Here is a 19,813-nt window from a genome sequence, read left to right on the forward strand (position 1 = left end):
TCGTGACACGATTTGCGATTAGGATATCCACCTCTGAGATTTGTAAGTACATTGAGGTAGTATGAGATGATTATCTGTGATACCATGTAGTTTTGCAACCATCAAGCAAACAACTAGTATTTCAATATAATATTTAATATATGCATGCGTAATTACATGACGATGAAACATGCCAGTGTTTGGAACCGAAAGCGGCAATTTAATTCAAAGAAGTTCGATGGGCTTTCAGGGAAACCTTTCCAACTTCGATTCAAGAGATCAGAATTTCATACAAGTGTTTATTTATTCTGGGAGAAAGACTATCAGTTCGTATCATAATTCCCATAGAGAACGTGTGTAAGGGAAGGAAAGGGGATTACCGCTTCGAACTTTCACTTTTATTTCCGGAAATGATTCTACCAACTTTGATAAAACAACAACACACGTGCGTATCACATTAAATGACCGGCTAATTTGATTGGTCTACACATGCGCACTGTCGTAAATTTTGCACATGTACTGGAGCAAGATGGCCCCGTCGCGAGACTTTCTTTGTTGTCAGGTCCAGCTTTCTACCCTTGGAATTTATTAAATTCGCCGCATGTTAGGATGCATTAGAGCTGCGTAAAGTTGGCCGGTTTTCCCGGCTGTGTGGATGAATATTTGGAATACATATTTGGACACGGCACGCGTTATTTTTAGGTGAGTTTGTGGCTTGTGTGTTGACGGCGTCTAGCGAGACTGGAGATACTGGGCGAATAGGGGATGTTATCAAGTCGCCCAGCCAGTGGCCCGCACCCCTTGTGTGTGTGTCGCGCCGCTGTACACACCTTCCACTGTCGCCGCACAGCACTAATGCAGAAAGGGTCATAACAGGGTTGAAAGCGCGAAGAGCTCGCCCGGTGCCGCGGCGTGCGGCGACTGGTGTAGAAGGGCTGGCCATTTGTCGACCTAGTGTAGCTCGTGTTTGAGTACTGACCGGCTCTCCAAAGGGATGTGGCAATGTGTAGTTTTCGAGAGCAGTAATGATTAGAAGGCCACACTTCGAGCTTTCATTGAGAATCGATCTTGCTAAGTACATGATTAGCACCTCAAAGATGAAGTTCAGAGTCTCATACAGGGTCAGATTTCTGTTAAAAATGTTGAGTAGAAACATCAATAGAATCCAGCGTGAACAAGACGAGGAAAGAAAAGAGTTCCATATGCGGTACCATCCACTACAAAAACATTTCAGAGATTTCGTTTCCAGATCAGGATAAATTTTACATAAGACGTGAGGGATAGAGTGTATCAGAAATCAAAATAAGTTGAGGGATAAAAATAAAAATTGGTCATCTTTAGCCTCAGGGCATGTAGACCTATGTATTAAACAAAATTGCTAACCTATGCACGACTGCCACAAGGTAAGTTTGAGAGCCCGTTTCATTGCCTGGGATCTTTTGATCTGTAACAACTCGGTGTAAGATGAAATAAGAATAGAAGGGCACTGGGAGTAGGACCTACTAGTTTTAATCGTCCTGCTGTTGCATGACAGTTCAGCATCCAACACAACACTCGACAGAGTAAATCAAGGTAAAGTTTAGTCGCCTGGTAGATGGACATAAATTTTAGGTTCTAATTGAAAATCATCTTGTGACAACTTTGCTGCACGGTGTGCAGTGCCACCTTGCATGTCTTGCAGAAAGCTACCCTTTTCAAAATAGAATCTAGATGCTTCCTTGGAAGCCAAGTCAGTTTCAAATTATGCCCTCTGTCGCAAACTCAATCAACATAGTGTCTTTAAACGAAATGTGTCATTGTGATAGGCCTCATAGCCAATAATTTAGAGAGAAAGAAACCGGAGCCCCAACCCCATATGAACCGGCATGGTACTGTATAACTATAAGCTGTTATTTTCGCAAATTTCGCGAATCACCGTTGGATCGTGAATCTAACAACATGCGAAAATGTCTCCATGCGCTTTGTAATAGAGCATTAGCATAAAGGTCGGTGTCGATTCAAGAAAATAACATCTCGCGAAAACAACATCTTGCGAAAATGGAGTATGACCTCGTCATTCGCAGAAATAACAGCGTATACAGTATCTGAAATTACATCACCACACGATTTCTTAGAGTTTGATGTACATTGTATGTATGAACCCCCTGCTGAACATACATTGTATACTCATCAGGCAGTACAGCTACATGTAGCTACAAACACGATGTTTAGTACATTTTTACCTCTTGCCAAATCCCTTATTCTGACCTCATCCTAATCCACACGTGAGGAACAATACTGTATTACTAGTAATATGTGTTTTTGGTGGAGGATATGGCCTGTGCATGTGGAAATCTTATGCATTTCCATCTTTCACCGTGATCTTGAGAAACTGTTGAACAGATACAGAAGGCAAGAATTACAAAGAAAACATACACGTATGTGTCATAATGACCAAAATATTTCTAGACTAGTCATCAAGTGCTGTAAGTAAGTTTCCTCCCCCCCCCCCCCCCCCATCCCCAGAAATAGTATCACATATATGTACATTGTATATCAGGCAATTCCATGTGCTGTACAAATGTAGTTCTGCAAACATTAAAAATTCTTTGTTTTGAAATTTCCATGTAAGCTATGTGTGATAGCACTACAAAATTGAAAACTGCATTCTGTCCATAGACAAAAAAATGTCCATGCTTTCAATTGTAGTATGTTTTTGTGTACATTGTAGATATCATTTATATTTTCCTTGCTTTGTTGTGACTTGTCCAATTTACACACTACACAGTGTATGTCATACCATGTTTGGTTTATAAGTATATGTCATTTTGTCAGTCACAGAACATTTTTTATACATTTTTGTGTGTGTGTGTGTGTAATTTCACTGTTTTTCAATGAAATTAGTTGAATATATCTGTTTTGAGGCTTTTGATAAGATTGGTTGAATAAACATTCATGTCTACTGATGTCAATGATTTGACATCATTGATGGTTCAAGAGGACTGTAAGCTACAGTAGTTGTATACGTATACCCAACCATACAAGATTGGGAAAATATGATATTCTCAACATTTGAAATGCAGTTTATAGCATTACACATTTCATGTTACCGGGTATCTACTGTAAACTAGTTCTGTTTTAATGCTGGGATTTACAATATGTAGTTGTATGTGTATATGACATGATTAGCCCCATTGCTTTAACTTTAAGAAAATCAATATTCTTGGATTTTTTTTTCTTTTGGTGCTTGCAAAAAAAAAAAAATCTTCCTAATATACAGATTAATAAATTCATTGTCTAATACACCGAGAAAATGTTACTGAGTAACCATGAGGCTTAAGTTCTGTGTAGATCAATACAAACATGTCTACAATTAGTACCTGAAATGTATATTCAAGTTTATTTCCTGTGCTCAATGTCTGCAATTCAATTCTACACTATATGCTTTGTTTAATGTTTTTTCTACTTCTACTTCTGTCTTTAGTATATAAAAAAAAAGAAAAAGCATGCATTTTGACCAGGATGTAACTGACTACACATGTACAGTTTTACAGCCACATGTCATGTATACATGCAAAATGACAGCATGTTCAACCCTGTAATGGCACCCATATTTTAGAAACTGCAATCTACAAAATCATAAGACCAAAATCATTTTTATACACCTCCAGGAAAGCTACAAAAGTAAATTCTTGATTTATTTGGGCCATTATTTCAAAAAGATAATCATAGATTGAGTTCAATCTAAGCAAAATGTATTGTTGCCTACAAGGCAGTTACAATTTTGTCTACATTGTATTTTGAATGTACCATGCAGTACGGATGACATAAAATATCAGATATCATTTTCTATTCTAGAAAATTTTAATGATTAATTTTTGATTGAAAAGGGGCATAAAAAAGTAATCATCTAAAGTCTTAATCTGTGCAAAATGTTTTATATTTATAATTGTGTTGCTGTTGCCCCCCCTACAGAAGTATTTAAAAAAACCCAGCAAAATCTATTGAGAAAATCTTAATCAATTCTGTGTATTATATTTATCATTGTATTGCCCCCATCAAGTTGTCATGTTATGCTTTACAGGTCCACTTTACCTTTGGGAGCAGTGATTTCAAAAATGTTCAAGATACCACAGTTGATGCATACAATGTATAGGTCTGTTGTATCACAAAACATCCTACCATTATAAAATTTTTGCAATAAAATCTAAAATCTAAGGAGATATCAGGGTTTTTCTCAATAAACCGTAACTGTAGATGGTTTAGTCTGGAAATATTTTTATTATAAGTATTGTTCACATTTTGTGTATTTAATAACACTTAACATCGATTATACAGATTCAAGTTTTTACAGCGGTTGTTTCCATCCGTAACTCACATTTTAGAACTATTTTAAAGCACTAATGCTGGGTTTTTGTTTCATCTGCAAATGGTAGATTATGCCTTTAAGAATATTAGTCAAATCTCGCATATCTGTTGGAATGATTTTCTTTCTACATAACGTAAACACAACAACAAAAGACTTTATTTTATTGCTTTAGGTTTCACAGAGAAGGAATCATTTTGCGTGGTGAGATGGCTTTATGGTTAAGAACAGAGAACGTGAGGCACACATGATTTTATCTGCATCAAATGCTAATTCTGTTGTCATGACGATTGTCACATTTTGTTGCTTTGAATTATGAAGACGTTGCCATGTAGTGACATTTTCCCCCCTTTTTTCAACCAGAGTATGTGCGTGCCAAATGAAACACAAAACCATAAGACTAGAGCCAAAGTAAATAGCTTCAGATGAGGATTTTCACTTTGTGAAGAAATGATAAGACTGATTTTTTTTTTTTTTCACCGCAGTTATTACTTAGCGGAGTTTTAAATAGGAGAGTTCCTTGAGAGTTGCAGATTTAAATCCGATTTGTGTGTGTGTGTGTGTGTGTTTGTATGACTGTGTTTATGTATGTATGTGTACATTTGTATAAGAAGAGCTTGTCATAACTGTCTATCGGGAAGTCAGTTTACAAAATTGTGTATGTCTTACATTTGTACATCTTGCCCTTTCTTTCCCAGAGTTTTGAGAATGTAAAGATTTCAGATACAATTGTAGATACACAGGCTATTATTCCAGAGTTCAATTTGCCTTTTACAAATAACATTTCCTGCTTAGTCAAGTGGATAAAATTTTGTTTGATCATCTTTTTTTCATTACTTTTAAGCTTTATCCGCATAACCAAATCTCCATGCATGCTATACTAATTGGATGCTCTTTAGGCCAATTTTCTTAGCTGCTGTAGTGTTTATTCAAGCTCTTGAACTGTACATTGTACGTGTCAGTTATGCCGTGCACACTGAGAGAGAGAGAGAGAGAGAGGGAAAAAAAAAAGATTGGAACTTTTTCGGTCATGCTGATGGGGGTGTGAACAAAGTGTTAAATGCAAACACTCAGTGGATGTACAATGGGGGACAATTTGCAAAAGCATGTTGGTGAAAACGGCAGATGTTCTAAGATGCTGCAATGTACCAATGATTGTCTGCCGCACAAGCAATGCATCTGCCATCACATTTACATGTACAATGTAAAGTACATTGCGCATGTACCAGCGAAGGCGGTAGAAAAGATTACGCCCTTGAAGATTAAAGCCACTTTTTTCCCCATAAGGTCTGAAAAACCTAGTATGTGTCATTTGGTGCTAGAACTTTTATGATTTTTTTTTTGTTTTACTACTCATTTAAGTGTTTAATAGGATAGGAAATTAAATCTTCATTTGTTTTATCCCATTGCTGTTCTTATTATACAGAGCCTAATACAGTAGTTTGTTTTGGTAGCAGAATTTGAAAAAGTCTTTTCAATTGTGAGGAAGAATCTTTGCTATAAAATGCACACAGAAAAAAAAAAAATTGAAATTACCCACGGTATTAAAGCTTGAGGGATATTCCATGACGTGGTAATACCGGTACATGTATTTGCACATTTTTTAAATACAAAGTACACTGTATATTGCCCTTGATAACATCTCTTGAGAAGCCTGAAATGAGTATTTCAATTTTCTGTGAGGGCTCTGGCTTTACACTGTACTGGTATGACATAAATACAGGAAGGTTTTGCAGTATTATACTCCACTGATCCCCTCCCCCTTCAATGTTTTTCATGCTCATGTGCATGTCTGTGATCTGTGACGCCTTCACGGGATCTCGAGCCTCACTTACAGTAGGCACCGTAGGAGATTCAGGGACCTCGGGGTGAACTTTGACCTTCCCCAGTTCTCAAATTGTGCCAAATGTTCCCGTGCTTTTGACACACAGAGCTGATGTATTGGTACCTCATGACATAAACAGAACACTAACAGAACACTGTTAGCCCATGATTCATTAATGGGGGGGGGGGGGGGGGGTGGGAAGGGCAGGAAGAGGAGAGGGGGTCTGCAGTACGGAGATGATGGCGAACTGACTGATGGACAGTCGGACAAAAGATATGATTTTTTTAAATAATATTTTTTCCTTAAGTTTTGACAGGAAATGCAGCCTTCACTTGCCACCTGTAATTGCAATTGCTCACTCTGCAATTGTGCCATTGATGAATGTGATACATCATTTAGTGGGGTTGGATTGACTCTATTAGATGTGATGATATGGGCAGCCTTTTCTGATGATTTATTTATTCCTCTTTTTTCTTTTTTTTTATACCACAAGCCAAGCTATGTCATGAGAGTGCTATAATTCTAGATTTTACATGTACAGTTTGTAGGCCTTCATTGTATGTAAGCAGTTTTATGCCCATCCTATGGGTTACACACAGCAACTTCATGTTTTGAAGCCAACAGTGCCACATTATTTGTCATTAAAGAGTTGTGCGTGAGCTACTGTACATGTACAGTTCAGTGAAAGTACAAATTGTAGCAATGTAAACTTCTGTACTGATTAAAAGAATGATGCTGCTTTCATTCTGCAGTAGAAGATAAAATTGCTGTTTTAGGCTATTGTCATATCCTGGTCTGAATTATATTTTCATTTATGCAACAACTGCCTTGACTGTGGACACGGTTACATTCACATCTCCCTAATGGAAACGGTGCGAATCTAAGCAAACACACATTTTTTTCCCCCATTTTTTTTCCATTTTTTTTTTCATTTTTTCATTTTTTCATTTTTTTTTTTTGGGGGGGGGGGGGGGGGAGGAGGTTATAATGTGGAGGGGCAAGACAATTACTTTATCGGCATTGGTACATAATCTACTGGGTGCATTACACACTGTACATTGTATGCTACGTTTTTTGTTGAAAAGAAATAATACAACCCTGGAGTCCCTCCATACTGAAATTCAGCAAGACCCTGCATATGATACATGTACATCCTAAATGAATGTAGTGGTAATTGATATCACATGCAGGTATCCAGATATTATCAATGTATTCTTGGAGAATCTTCAAAACAGCCAGATGAGACCAGAAGCGTGCCAAACACATTGTATCATTAACGTATTAATTGGGATTCACAGGAAGTTCATGTACAGCGTATGTTGAACATTTGTTGTTTTTTTGTTCCATAGCTTTCTTGGAACGGGAATCAGACATTTGATTTAGATACCATAAATGGGTACTGAGATGAATTTCTTGTTGAAACCTTTCATGCCCATGTTCATTCATAATGTGAGTCTGACCATTATATTCGTCTATTGTATATTGATTGAAAAAAAAGATATGGTTGTCAGAACACTGTTAGTGGATTTCTTTCTTTTGGTGTAGTTCACATTCTCTCCAGTCCCATGCTGTGAGTAAGCAATTTTCTTTTAATTTATGCCATAGAATCCGTTTGAGGGGAAATTCTGTTCTCTTCCTTGTGCAAGTAGACTTCAGTCATAAGAGTTAAACAAACAGAATTTGGTGACATTTTGTCAGTTTGTTTGTTTTCCTATTTGGGTAAAATGCAAAGTAATCTGATTTCAGAGTTTCACATTACTGTATGCGTTACTTATACATGTATATTCAGCAAGTCTAATTTTTCGCAAATCAGGACTTCCTGACAATTACACGAGTGGTTAAATTTGTGATTGTGGAGCACAGTACTGAACGGAGAAATGTGTGTGCACGGTCACATTCATGTTGTGATTAGAGCTCATATCTTCGCTTGTTTTTAAATTTGTGAATAACAACCGACTCATGAAATTTGTGAAAATAAAAACCTCGCAAAATATTTGGTGTAAACCGTATGTGGGGTAATACTTGTGGCGCCATCACATGGCACCAATTGAGGGTGAGTTGTTCCTTACAAGTGCCGCTTTCATTCTGAAAATTTCGAAATTTGGCTCACGATCATGGTTGCATCTTTTTGATTTAGTGTTCTCAAAAAAAAAAAAAAATGAAAAAAATGTCGAAGCTTATTGGGTCATGATTATTTGCGAAGAGCTGACCTGCACATGTACATGAATGGTAAGCCTACTACGTCACGATGCCAATTCAATATGTCAGAGCTGGTAAAAATACTGTAGCAAGGCCCGACACGTGCAGTGCATTGTGGGATATAAAATCTCAAAATTTTTTGCAGTCACCGTTCTCACTGCACAGCTTCGTATCATTTTGCACAGGATTGCACTAATTTGTGCGATGTGGATCGCAACCCAAATTGTATTAAAATATGTGTTATTTGCATTCTCACTGTAGAAATTTTAACATTTGAGTCGTAATCAGGATCGCAACCAGAAAGAAGACATTATTTTGAGTGCAATGAAAACGGCACTATCATTTTCCTAGCAGACTTGCTCACAAGTCATCACTAAATTTTCCTTTCTGAAGAGAAGGACTTGAATCCTTCGCACTGATTCAAAGGCATTATTTACCATTTGCAGATGAAACAAAAACCCAGCTTTAGTGCTTCAAAATATTTCTAAAATGTGAGTTAGGGATAGAAACAATCAATGTAAAAATTTGAATTGGTATAATCAGTGTTAAAGGGGAAGGCTAGTAACTGATCAGTGGGAATCAGTGGAAATGCTGGGAGATGATTGTTCCAATCCTTATGGGATTCATTCAAGAGTTCATATGATCTATTGTTGTGTGAAAATTATTTGCTTCAGAATGGTCTCATATTCAAGTAATGTGCAGATTAATGCTCCGTCACTGACCAGGGACGCTAACCTGGAAGCATTAAACTGCACATTACTTGAATATGAGACCATTCTGAAACAAATCATTTTCACACAACAATAGATATACAATGAACTCTTGAATGAATCCCATAAGGATTGGAACAATCATCTCCCAGCATTTCCACTGATTCCCACTGATCAGTTACTAGCCTTCCCCTTTAAGTAATTGTTAGATATACAAAATCTGAACAATAGTTATAATAATAATGTTTCTAGACCAAACCATCTACAATTCTGGTTTAATGAGAAAAACAGTGATATTTCCTTATATTTTCGGCTGTATTGCAAGATATTTTTATGGTAGGATGTTTTGTGATACAACTTACCTACACATACATCAAATGTGATATCTCAAACATTTCTTATATCACTGCTCCCCATGGTAAACAGTATATTTAATTTGAGAGTTTTCATGATTTAGCAGTGATGACGTTTCAAATGCAATCTTGTTCTCATTGAGACATGAGACAAAAAATGACTTTTATGACATATTGTCAGCTATTGGGATGGCTTACATGTCTGAGGGATTGATGCATTTGCCATGTCATCTAATTTCTGTTTGTGAATGTGACTAGTATCACATTTTTCTTAAAAAACATGCAAGTCTACATAGTGACTACAATACATAGTGACATTTTTAATATTTTTTTCTGTGCAATTTGAATAAAACACTCGATATTTGATGTGTATGACATTACACTTTTAAGGCAGAAAAAAAGAAGAAGAGAGGCTGCTGAAAACTGCGTATCCAATAATGGTGAGCCAGTAGAGTGAAATGGAGTCAGAAGGGGCCTGAGCTTTCGATCCTACTGTAGCAGAATCTTCGTCAGAGGTAAAATAATCAACGCTACTCTTTTAAAGTGACATAAAGTCCACATGAGCACAGCGCAGTGTTTGCAGTCGCATTTGATTATACTTGTTGGCAGGTAAAAGAGTAACATATTCTGTGCATGTATAGAATTGCTTTTGGCCAACAACTTGTTTTCATATTTTTATTTTTTTTTCTATTTTAAGGAATGAGTGAATATGGTGTGAAAGTGACGTGCAGTTAGTAAGGGTAAAATTATGAAGTACAAATCATATATCAATAGCAATGCATGAAAGATCATTTAATGTTGCAAAAAAAAAATGTGGTATTTCCAGTGAAAGGGTTCTAATGTTTCCAGATAAATTGATATATATTCCAGACAACGTTAGCTTTTAGCTAGTAGCTATTTGTTTTCTTGTTATACAGTATGTTGTCAAAAGTTTTTGTCAGTGATGTAGATTAAATGTATTATAAATTGCATTACATTCGGGGGAGGGGGTCTTGCTCGAATCAGAGTAATAGACTTACATTGTAAGTGTTTTAATATGTGGAGAGGTTAGAATGAGGGTTTTCATGGGATAAGTAAATGAAGGCCATCACGAAGGAAAGTTGTAGATCTGTGAGTTCATTATTAACTCTGCCATGATGTTGCATGAGTCAGAGCATTAAAACTGTGGAATGGAAGCTTAACAAGCATGAGTGAAATGCCTGGTGATTTTGTATCCTGTTTTGAGTGGAGCTATGATACAGCATATGCTGTACACTGTACAACTGTGGTGTTTGGTGTACAGTAGGAGCTATGATACAACATATGCTGTACACTGTACAACTGTGATGTTTGGTGTAGAATAGGAGCTATGACACAACATATGCTGTACACTGTACATATGTGGTGTTTGGTGTAGAGTAGGAGCTATGACAACATATGCTGTACACTGTACAATGTGTAGAGTAGGAGCTATGATACAACATATGCTATACACTGTACAACTGTGGTGTTTGGTGTAGATTATTTCTGTCACACAAGTTGTAGGCATACAATTTGTAAAACACATGTGAACATTTAATATGTAATGTGAAATTGGAGAGTTTCTGATTTTTTTCATCACAGAGATAAGAGATTTCATGCCAAGTATGGCTTCTGTACAGCCATATATAATGCATGTAGAGAAGATTTGATTGTGGCTTGAGGTATATTGTATGCCCCCCCTCCCCCCCCCCCCCCCCCCCCCCCACATGAGAAAGAAGACATGAAATACAGCGGTACGTGCAACAGAAGATAACAGCATCATTTTGCTGCTGTTATTAAGACTGAGAAACATGGAAGTGAGTGAGTACGGACTTTAAAAAAAAAACGAAAAAAAAAAGAGCAAAAGATACATGCTTTTATGTGTTTGTTTGTGTTCATGTGCTTGTAAAGAGGAAACATTCGCATCATTAAAACTTGTCAACGACATTCTAAAAAAAAAAAAACGAAGAATGAATAAGGATGCATGTACAATTGTCTTCAGACTGTAGCTCAACATACAATAAAACGTGTTTATGGCCGGAAATACATTACACGTGAGCTCGCATACCATGTACACTGTATGTTGTGGTGTACTGACAATATATGAGGTGCTGTTGATTGGCCCATTATTCTTCCATGCAGTCTTCAACACACAGGATGCGTAAATTTCATACAAGTTGTTAAAAAACTGTACCCATGTTATATGTCATCGTAAACTATGGGCTGTAAATTTGTCTCAACAGTTTTCTTTTTTTTTTGGGTAAGATTTTAAAGAATTTTGCTTGTCTGTCCAACTGAACGTTTCGTGTGCTGCAGGTTGCTCCCGAGAAATCGAGAAAACGGTGGATCATTAACGGCCTGGTACTTCCGCGGCTGCATGATTGCTTGTCAAGATGGAAAAGCGTCCTAAGAGGATCATTACTCAGAAGAAATCGGTAAGTTGTGAGAAGAAAAGTAAAAGGAAGGGGGGAAATACAAGAATTAATCAGAAAGCACAGTTGCAAGATGGTGGAGTGTGGTTGGATTGCTGTTATTGTTTTTGTGGCATGATTTTTCTGACCAGTTCATCTACTGGTCGTGAAGTGACGATTCACTTGTGTACTCTACCGACCAATGACGGTTTACAGATGCAATGAGATTTCTGGAAAGAAACATCTTGCATGTGTGGCTTTAATGGCAGTTGAGTGTGTGTTTAAAATGCAACGTTTCCACACGGTGTAGATTAAGATTGCACAAAGAGAGTGGCTCAGATTTCATCGAAATCGGATCTTAAAGGAGAAAGTCTTTATGGAATTTTAAATTCATTGATATGCTCTTTTTATTGTAATTTGTTTATAGTGGTATAAATTATGACAAACAGTTTTGTGTGATATACATTAAACGTGGACACATGTGCTGTAAATGCGGAAATTTTCGTGATACATTGTACATTAATTTTTGCATTTGATTCAGGCTGCTTTTGGCCAGCGTGAATTCTAAAACCTGCGAAAATATCTTCACAATTTTCTCTGCTCAGTTTGAATGGGTTGACAATTGCGCAGCGCGATTGCAAGAACCAGCGATTATGTTTTTGAGCCACTTTGGGCAAAAAATTAATCGCCCAAAAATATCAATGTTTACAGTGGTTCCTGTTGAACATTAGGGATCTAAAATGATTAAAACAGAACGGAAGAGAAAGTGATGAATAAGAGTGGAGATGATGAGATGCTGGAGATGGATGCGTTGATGGATAGATAGAAGGATAGATGGATGGATTGATAGATGATATTAAGGAGAAGGATTGATAGACGAAAAGAAAGATTCAGTGATCCTATTTCTATGACAGGGAAGTGCGTAAAATTGTTCATCCAGGTCAGTCACAGAGCTGATGAGAATTCAATTTCTAGGTACGTGTATGTGTCAGAAAACTTTGCCTTGCATCCAGAAGCACATATGTGCATGTTGGAAGATTTTTTAATTATGCACAGTCTCTCTGTATGCGACGGATTTGTCAACATCTTTGCTGATGAAAAGTTTATGTCCCTGAGATGTTAAAGGACAAGTTCACCTTCATAAACATAAGGATTGAGAGAATGTAGCAATATTAGTAGAGCACATCATTGAAAGTTTGAGGAAAATCAGACAATCCGTTGAAAAGTTATGAATTTTTGAAGTTTTTGTGCAGTACCCGCTGGACGAGAAGACTACTGCAGTGTTTGAATAACTTAGATGTCACATGCGTACAACAATATAAGGAAAATATAAAGAGAATTTCACAAAATTCCATCTTTTGAAAAAAGTACACATTCCCCTGACTCGTTACCGACAAATGTTATGGGTAATATTATTCCCCCTGCCTTTAGAAAGAGGCAAGTCAAGTGCTCTTTTATTATGCGAAAAAAGTGAAAATATGTTGAATTTTCTTTTACATTTTCTTTATACTGTTGTACGCATATGACTCACAAGCTGCAGTAGTCTCCTCATCCAGCGGCTCCAACACAAAAATTAAAAAAATTCGTAACTTTTGCATCGATTGTCCAATTTTCCTCAAACTTTCACTGATGTGTTCTACTAATATTGTTGCATTTTCTCAATCCTTATGTTTATGAAGGTGAACTTGTCCTTTAACTAGTGTGACTATACCGTATGTCCCCCCCAAAAAAAATTACAACGGGACCCTCCGCAACGATATCTTTAAAAATAGTCAATCAATCCAAATACAAATTCAGGGTATGAAACTATAACTCATTGCCCACATCTTACAGAAAACCCCATTTGATTTGCTTCAGTGGTCAAAGAGAAATGAGGAATTTTGTAAAGGATGTCAGGAATCTCTTCCCTCAAAGTTCTGTCTATTGTATTCACACACAAAAGCATCGAAGTGCCGAACTTGGAAGAATCAGACTCATGACATGATTTACAACATTCCACATTTCTCTGTGACCGCTTTAACCAAATTGAATGGGGTTTTCTGCAAAATAGAGCTAAGATGTTTTTTTTTTTTTTTTTTAAAGACCCTGAAGTAGCATTTCGACAGTTTAATCATATTGGGTGTTATCAATGTGAAAATTTGATTGTAATTTTTTGGGGGACATACTGTATGTGCATGCTGTACAGTATACAGATTAGTACGTGTGCAAACAGAAAGACATTCAGACAGCTCAACTCATTAATGCAACCAATATTAGGACAGAATCTTGCCAGTCACCCAACATCCCCCCCCCCCCCCCCCCCCCCCCCCCCCCCCCCCCCCCGAAGGAAAAAAAAAACTGGAAAAAGAAAATTAATAACCGTGACTGAAAGAAACACTTCTGATTGATATCTAGCACTCCGAGTGGAAACCGTTAATTTCACAAGGATGAGAGGTCTCGAACATGGCTTCCCTCACTGACTCATAGGGGGGCACGAAACATTTTGGGATCTAGGGTTGCCAGTGGTATACTCTTGCCCTTCCCAACGCAGAGTAAAAATAGAATTTGAGTTGACTTAAAATACTTCCCAAAGAGAGTCAATCCGGGCGATCAGACCCTCCAGACTGTTTCCTGTTGCCAAATCAGTACGGAGCACATGTGAGTTTGTTTAGTTTGGGGGCATGCAAAACCAAAAGAAATCAGAACAGCTACATTGTATTGGGATGTACATACGAGGAACATATCTGTTCAGAAAAAAAAAAAGACATTGTTTTAATGCCACTGTAATAGAGACATGTATGTGCAAGATGCTAAACTGAAAGGTTTGTTCTTCAAACTCTGAATGTTTTATGGTTTCTTGTATTGCTCAAAACAAAACAGAATCGCTGTTGCATTTCACCCGTTTTTATGAGCAAGTGTTTCAATGGGAGAACCACTTAGACACTATTGTTCCCGATCTCGCTCGGCTGTGAAGATTGTTTCTCTAATTCTATGTATGGATTCTATCTGATTTTTGCGGCAAATGTTGGGAAGGCATCTCTACATGGCACTTGCCACTGATGTTTGTACAGGTCTAGATGTCTTGCAGAGGATGCATGTGGCCAGTGTTACGGGAAAAGATTGTACTACGTTGTACAATGTTTCAATTCAAGAACCATTTAATAATGGGTCATTGCATCATGTTATGAATGTTGGTAATTTTTTAATCTGGAAGGCATGAGTAGTGACATGGACGTTGTTTTACTAGAATGCGTCAGTAGTACATGTACAATGTAGCTGTGGTTTTAATAGTTATGGTTACTACATAAGTACATTTTTTTTTATCCCCTCCCCCTCCCTTTGAGGAAACTTTGCACTCTTTCACTACTCGCATGTCTTTTGTTCATTGAAAGTTTCTTGCGATGTCATTTATTTGCCATATAAGGAATGACAATGGCTGGAAAACTCCACAAATGGTACCATTCAAAGGGAGAGGGGAGTATTCACACTTCAAAAGAACTTGTATTTTTATATATGAAATGCATTTTGTAATGCTGCCTCGAGTGTTCAGACTTAACCAAAATGAGTCTCGTTCACCAGCAACATGTACATGAACAGTGTACATGGTGCAAATAACATTCCACACCGCAGCTGTGTTGCATACACCTTGTCAATCAAACACGCAACTCTTGAAACACTGACATGCAAATGTATGTGTAGGCCTATATGTGCGCACACACCCTGGTAGAATTGAATACAAAGTCAAGCTTGGTTGGATCCACCCTCTTCAAGTGTATTTTAGAGAACAAGCACTTGGGATTACAAACACACGCCCATGTACTTTAATCAGGCAGAACCAGATTGGAAGACACCGACAGAACATGATAGGCCAAATGTGATTTGAGAAATATGCTTGGGGGAAATTTTAAAACATCACTCAAATTTGCATTCTAACCTAAGATGCAAGTGTAATTCCATTGACAGACAATGTGTTTAGAAACCGAGGACGTTTAGAAACGAGTTCTTTGCAAGTGTGAAAGTCCTTTTCAGTCTTCAAGCAAGCACCTTTCTTCTTCTGTCTGGCCACACAAAACACTCATTCACTTGTTCTTGCACCTGGCTTACTCCACACACCTTATTGTTTGCCTGAGATCCCCTTCCCCTCCCTTCTCCTAGCCCCCCCCCCCCCCCCCCCCCCCCCCGCCCATTCTTACTTTTTCTTTCTTGCTTTCCATTGGTTATCGCTGAACCAGGGGTAAGAAAAATTTGTGAAAGAAAGAACCGAGGATCGGACTGAAAGAGGTGGTGCAAAATGCTTGGCCCTCTACTACAAAGGCCAGACATGAATGGAATGGAGTAAAAATGGGGTCCAGGAGAGATGAAAAGATACCAAGTTGTATGCCAGTCAGGTTCTTGTTTTGTTTCTTTGTTTCCTTTTGTTGTTGTTGTTTTTTTTTTCCCCTTCTGCCTTGTCCTTATCTTGAGAGACCACGATCAATCATTTTCTTTCCATTCTTGGACATGCACCAAGTTTTACTTAATTCTAGAAATCATGGCAGGAACAAAGGTTTCTGTGAACATGTGACACAGTGGTGTGTGTGAGAGAGTATTTGAGTGTGCTGAGAAATGTGTTTTTGTCTGTAATAAAAGAAGTTTAAAGCAAAGCAGATTTATCTCTTGGGTTTTAGTGCAAGAAAGACAAATACCATAAAAATATTTGGGGTTAAGTTTTGTCACTTTAATACAGTGTGTGACCATGATCTTAGGTGCAGTAATATGCAGAACATGCTTCACACCACCCAAACAAATTGTGTTTTGCTTTAAATGTACATACTTTTGTACATGTATACATACTATGTACAATTGACACTGAACAAGTTGTAGTGCTTATTTTTTTTTGTTGCTATTTTGTCTGTGATAGGGACCATACATCGTGCTCTTTATTGTAATTGAGTGTTTATGATTTATTGGTACCGGTAATGTTTTGATGGCACATCATCTAAAGCAAACCATTCTCATTAGAAATGATCTCCAACAATGATTACCGTGTACATATTACAGTGTAAGTTGCATTATACCAGAGACTTGTCATATTTGATGCCAGTGATGTCATTGGCGACTATCCGAGACAGCAGTACTCAAATCATCGATGCCATTTCGGGTAAAATGACTGGTCATGTTTCAACTGGTTGCAATCTCACAGATATTGTACTGAAATTACAATGCCACTATTTTAAAGCAATTACTAGTGGTGATAAATTGGAGCTAATAAAATGCATCCCAGGTGCGTTCAGGTGATATACAATTTTGTCAACACGAAACTGAGGTTGAACCCGTCTTGAGAGTGAAAGATACGGCAATGAAAATAATGAATGCTGTCAGGAACTTTGTTCAAGCAAGAATCAACTCAACAACCACTCTGTCACGCAATGAGAGTAATTGATTGTTTCATTCATTTTGTCGCCGACTGTTTACACAAGGACTGTCCACCGATACCTGGCAAATGAGGCGACTGTATAAAATTGATGTTAATTCATTGGGATGTAGGCATCATATACACGTTGACCATGTTGCTTTGCTGTGTGAATACTGCATCATCCATGCGAACTGACGGAATTTGGCAAGTCATGACCTTGAATTCTTCCGCCGCGAAATTCAGGTTGTCGGGATTTGGGCTGCCCGAAAATACCCCACAGTTATGTAAAAATAGAATCACATGAGAAGTGTTGGTCCTCTCGGGCAGTTAAATCAACATAATCTGTTCAAAAATATTCAGTCAGTTTTGTGCGTAGGGAGATGGTTGAGAACTTAAAAAAAAGTGAATGGCTTGAACTTTTGTGTAGGAGGTGCTATAGCTATACAACATTGGCACTGCATGGAGAGATATTCATATGGGGCGAGGGGGAAATGAAACATAAACTGTGTAGCTAGTTCAACCTTGAAAGGTACAGTATCCCTGTAACTCACCTTCACTTTCTCCTGCATCAAAATGGCAATTAATGAAAGTGATACATCAATAACGTATCCGACATTGTCATATAGCCCCAAAAACAAAAGAACAAAAACATATCAAGTTACATTAGAACATCTGCAGTTTATTGAAATGACAATGTACAACAGGATGGATTGATTAAATTGGGTCAGACATCCTGTATGGATATGGAAGAACAAATGGGGAGGGGTGTCACTGTGTGAAAAGTCAAGTTAGTGAAGAGAACCATGTTAAAGGAAACCAAAACCGTAAGAGAAATGTGGATTGAGTGAAAGCAGCAACATTAGTACACGTAGAACACATCAGTGAAAGTTTGAGGAAAATTGGACAATCGATGCAAAAGTTATTAATTTTTAAAGTTTTGGTGTTGGAACTCCTGGATGAGGAGACTACTAGAGGTTATGACGTCATGTGTGTACAACAATATAAAGAAAATATGAAGGGAATTCCACAAAAATTCATTTTTCATGAAAATTACATATTCCATCAACTTGATACTGACATATAAGGGTAGTAATTACTCCCCCTGCTTTCTGAAAAGCGGTTAGTCAAGTGCTCTTACATTATGCTAGAAAAGTGAAAGCATGTTGAATTTTCTGTATATTTTTCTTTATAATTTTGTCCACACATGATGTCATAAACTCAAGTAGTCTCCTCATCCAGCGGTTCCAACACTAGAATTTAAAATATTATATCTTTTGCATCGAATGTCAGATTTTCCTCAAACTTTCACTGATGTGTTCTATTAATGTTGTTGCTTTCACTCAATCCACATTCTCTTTGGGTTTTGGTTTCCTTTAATTTAAAGATCTGTTCAGTAATGAACTTTTAGAGCTCACATGTTTTCTGTTTTGGAAGTACTTGTTCCCAATGGGATTTTTTTTTTAAATTTACACATACATGTACAGAGATATCTTTTTTCACAAATGTTTAAAAAAGACAAAGTGTGGAGTAGTAGTTTCTGTATTGAAGATCTGCTCCGTCTGAAATGTTAGAGTGTATTCTATTCGGGAAGTGCTTGGGAACATTCATGTGTCATTTGTTTTGTTTTTTTTAAACGTTTCATGTGTCATTTGTTTTGTTTCTTTAAACGGAAGACAAGGTGTAGAATTTATTAGTTTCTACACCTCCTTCCTCCCTCCCCTCCCTCCATTCTCCCACATCTAGTGACACAGAGTTAGGTTTATGTGATGCGGGAGTGTAGTATTTTGTTGTTGTTTTTCTTACTCTATCACTCGAGATGAAATGCACTCCTTCCTATTTTGCCACATGAGACAGACTGTGCTTCCTTCCTACTTTGGGTTTGTCTGATATTTGGCGGAGCTCCGCAAAGTTTCATCGCCGAAACTAGGATCTGAGAAATGATTGCCCAATAAATATTGAGCGTCCCACTCACATTCTACAATGTATAAAATGTACATGAAGATGATGATATTGATAACGACCACTTGAATACTCAAGTTGACACGTCGTTAAAACAGAAATTATAAACAAAGAGTTTATGATTATCATTAAGACTCTGGGAACTACCCATTTCCTGTGAAAAGGATAATGTATAGCATACTTTGTACATGGAATATTTTTTGATGTGGAAATTATCATGAATTCTGCAACCAACTAAAAGTAACAGAGATATTTTAAATCAGAGATGTCAAAAGTGTGTGTTGATGATTTGTACTGTTATTAAACTGCTACATGTTGTAGATCATAAACAAAGTAGGTGCATGAAATTGGTCTGATGCAAAAATAAAAAAAGAAGGAAAGCACGAAACTTCACCTTCATAGACATGTGGGTTGAGTGATTGCAGCAATATTAGTAGAACACATCAATTAGAGTTTGAGGGAAATCGGACAATCCGTTCAAAAGTTATGAATTTTTGAAGTTTCTTCTCAGTCACGGCTGGATGAGAAGACTACTATAGCTTGTGATGTCATATGAGTACAACTACACATGTATATATGAAAAAAGTATAAAGAAAATTCAGGATATTCTCACTTTTCTCACATGATGAAAGAACACTCGACTTCTCTCTTTCAGAAG

At 37.3% G+C, this 19,813-nt stretch overlaps 1 protein-coding gene across 1 annotated transcript in view; it reads left to right on the forward strand.

Annotated features, from left to right (window-relative positions):
* Positions 1-498: 498 nt before the first annotated feature.
* Positions 499-19,813, forward strand: part of LOC139744625 (uncharacterized) — an 86,029-nt gene continuing 66,714 nt past the window's right edge. Inside the window, exons 1-2 of the mRNA XM_071655055.1 lie at positions 499-681; positions 11,728-11,846. Coding sequence (XP_071511156.1) covers positions 11,805-11,846 — 42 coding nt within the window. The 5' untranslated portion in view covers positions 499-681; positions 11,728-11,804. The remainder of the gene's footprint in view (positions 682-11,727; positions 11,847-19,813) is intronic.

Source organism: Diadema antillarum, unplaced genomic scaffold (genome assembly GCF_040938485.1).
Source record: "Diadema antillarum isolate AM-2024a unplaced genomic scaffold, OU_Dant_1.0 seq00001199_RagTag, whole genome shotgun sequence".
Classification (NCBI taxonomy): Eukaryota; Metazoa; Echinodermata; class Echinoidea; order Diadematoida; family Diadematidae; genus Diadema; species Diadema antillarum.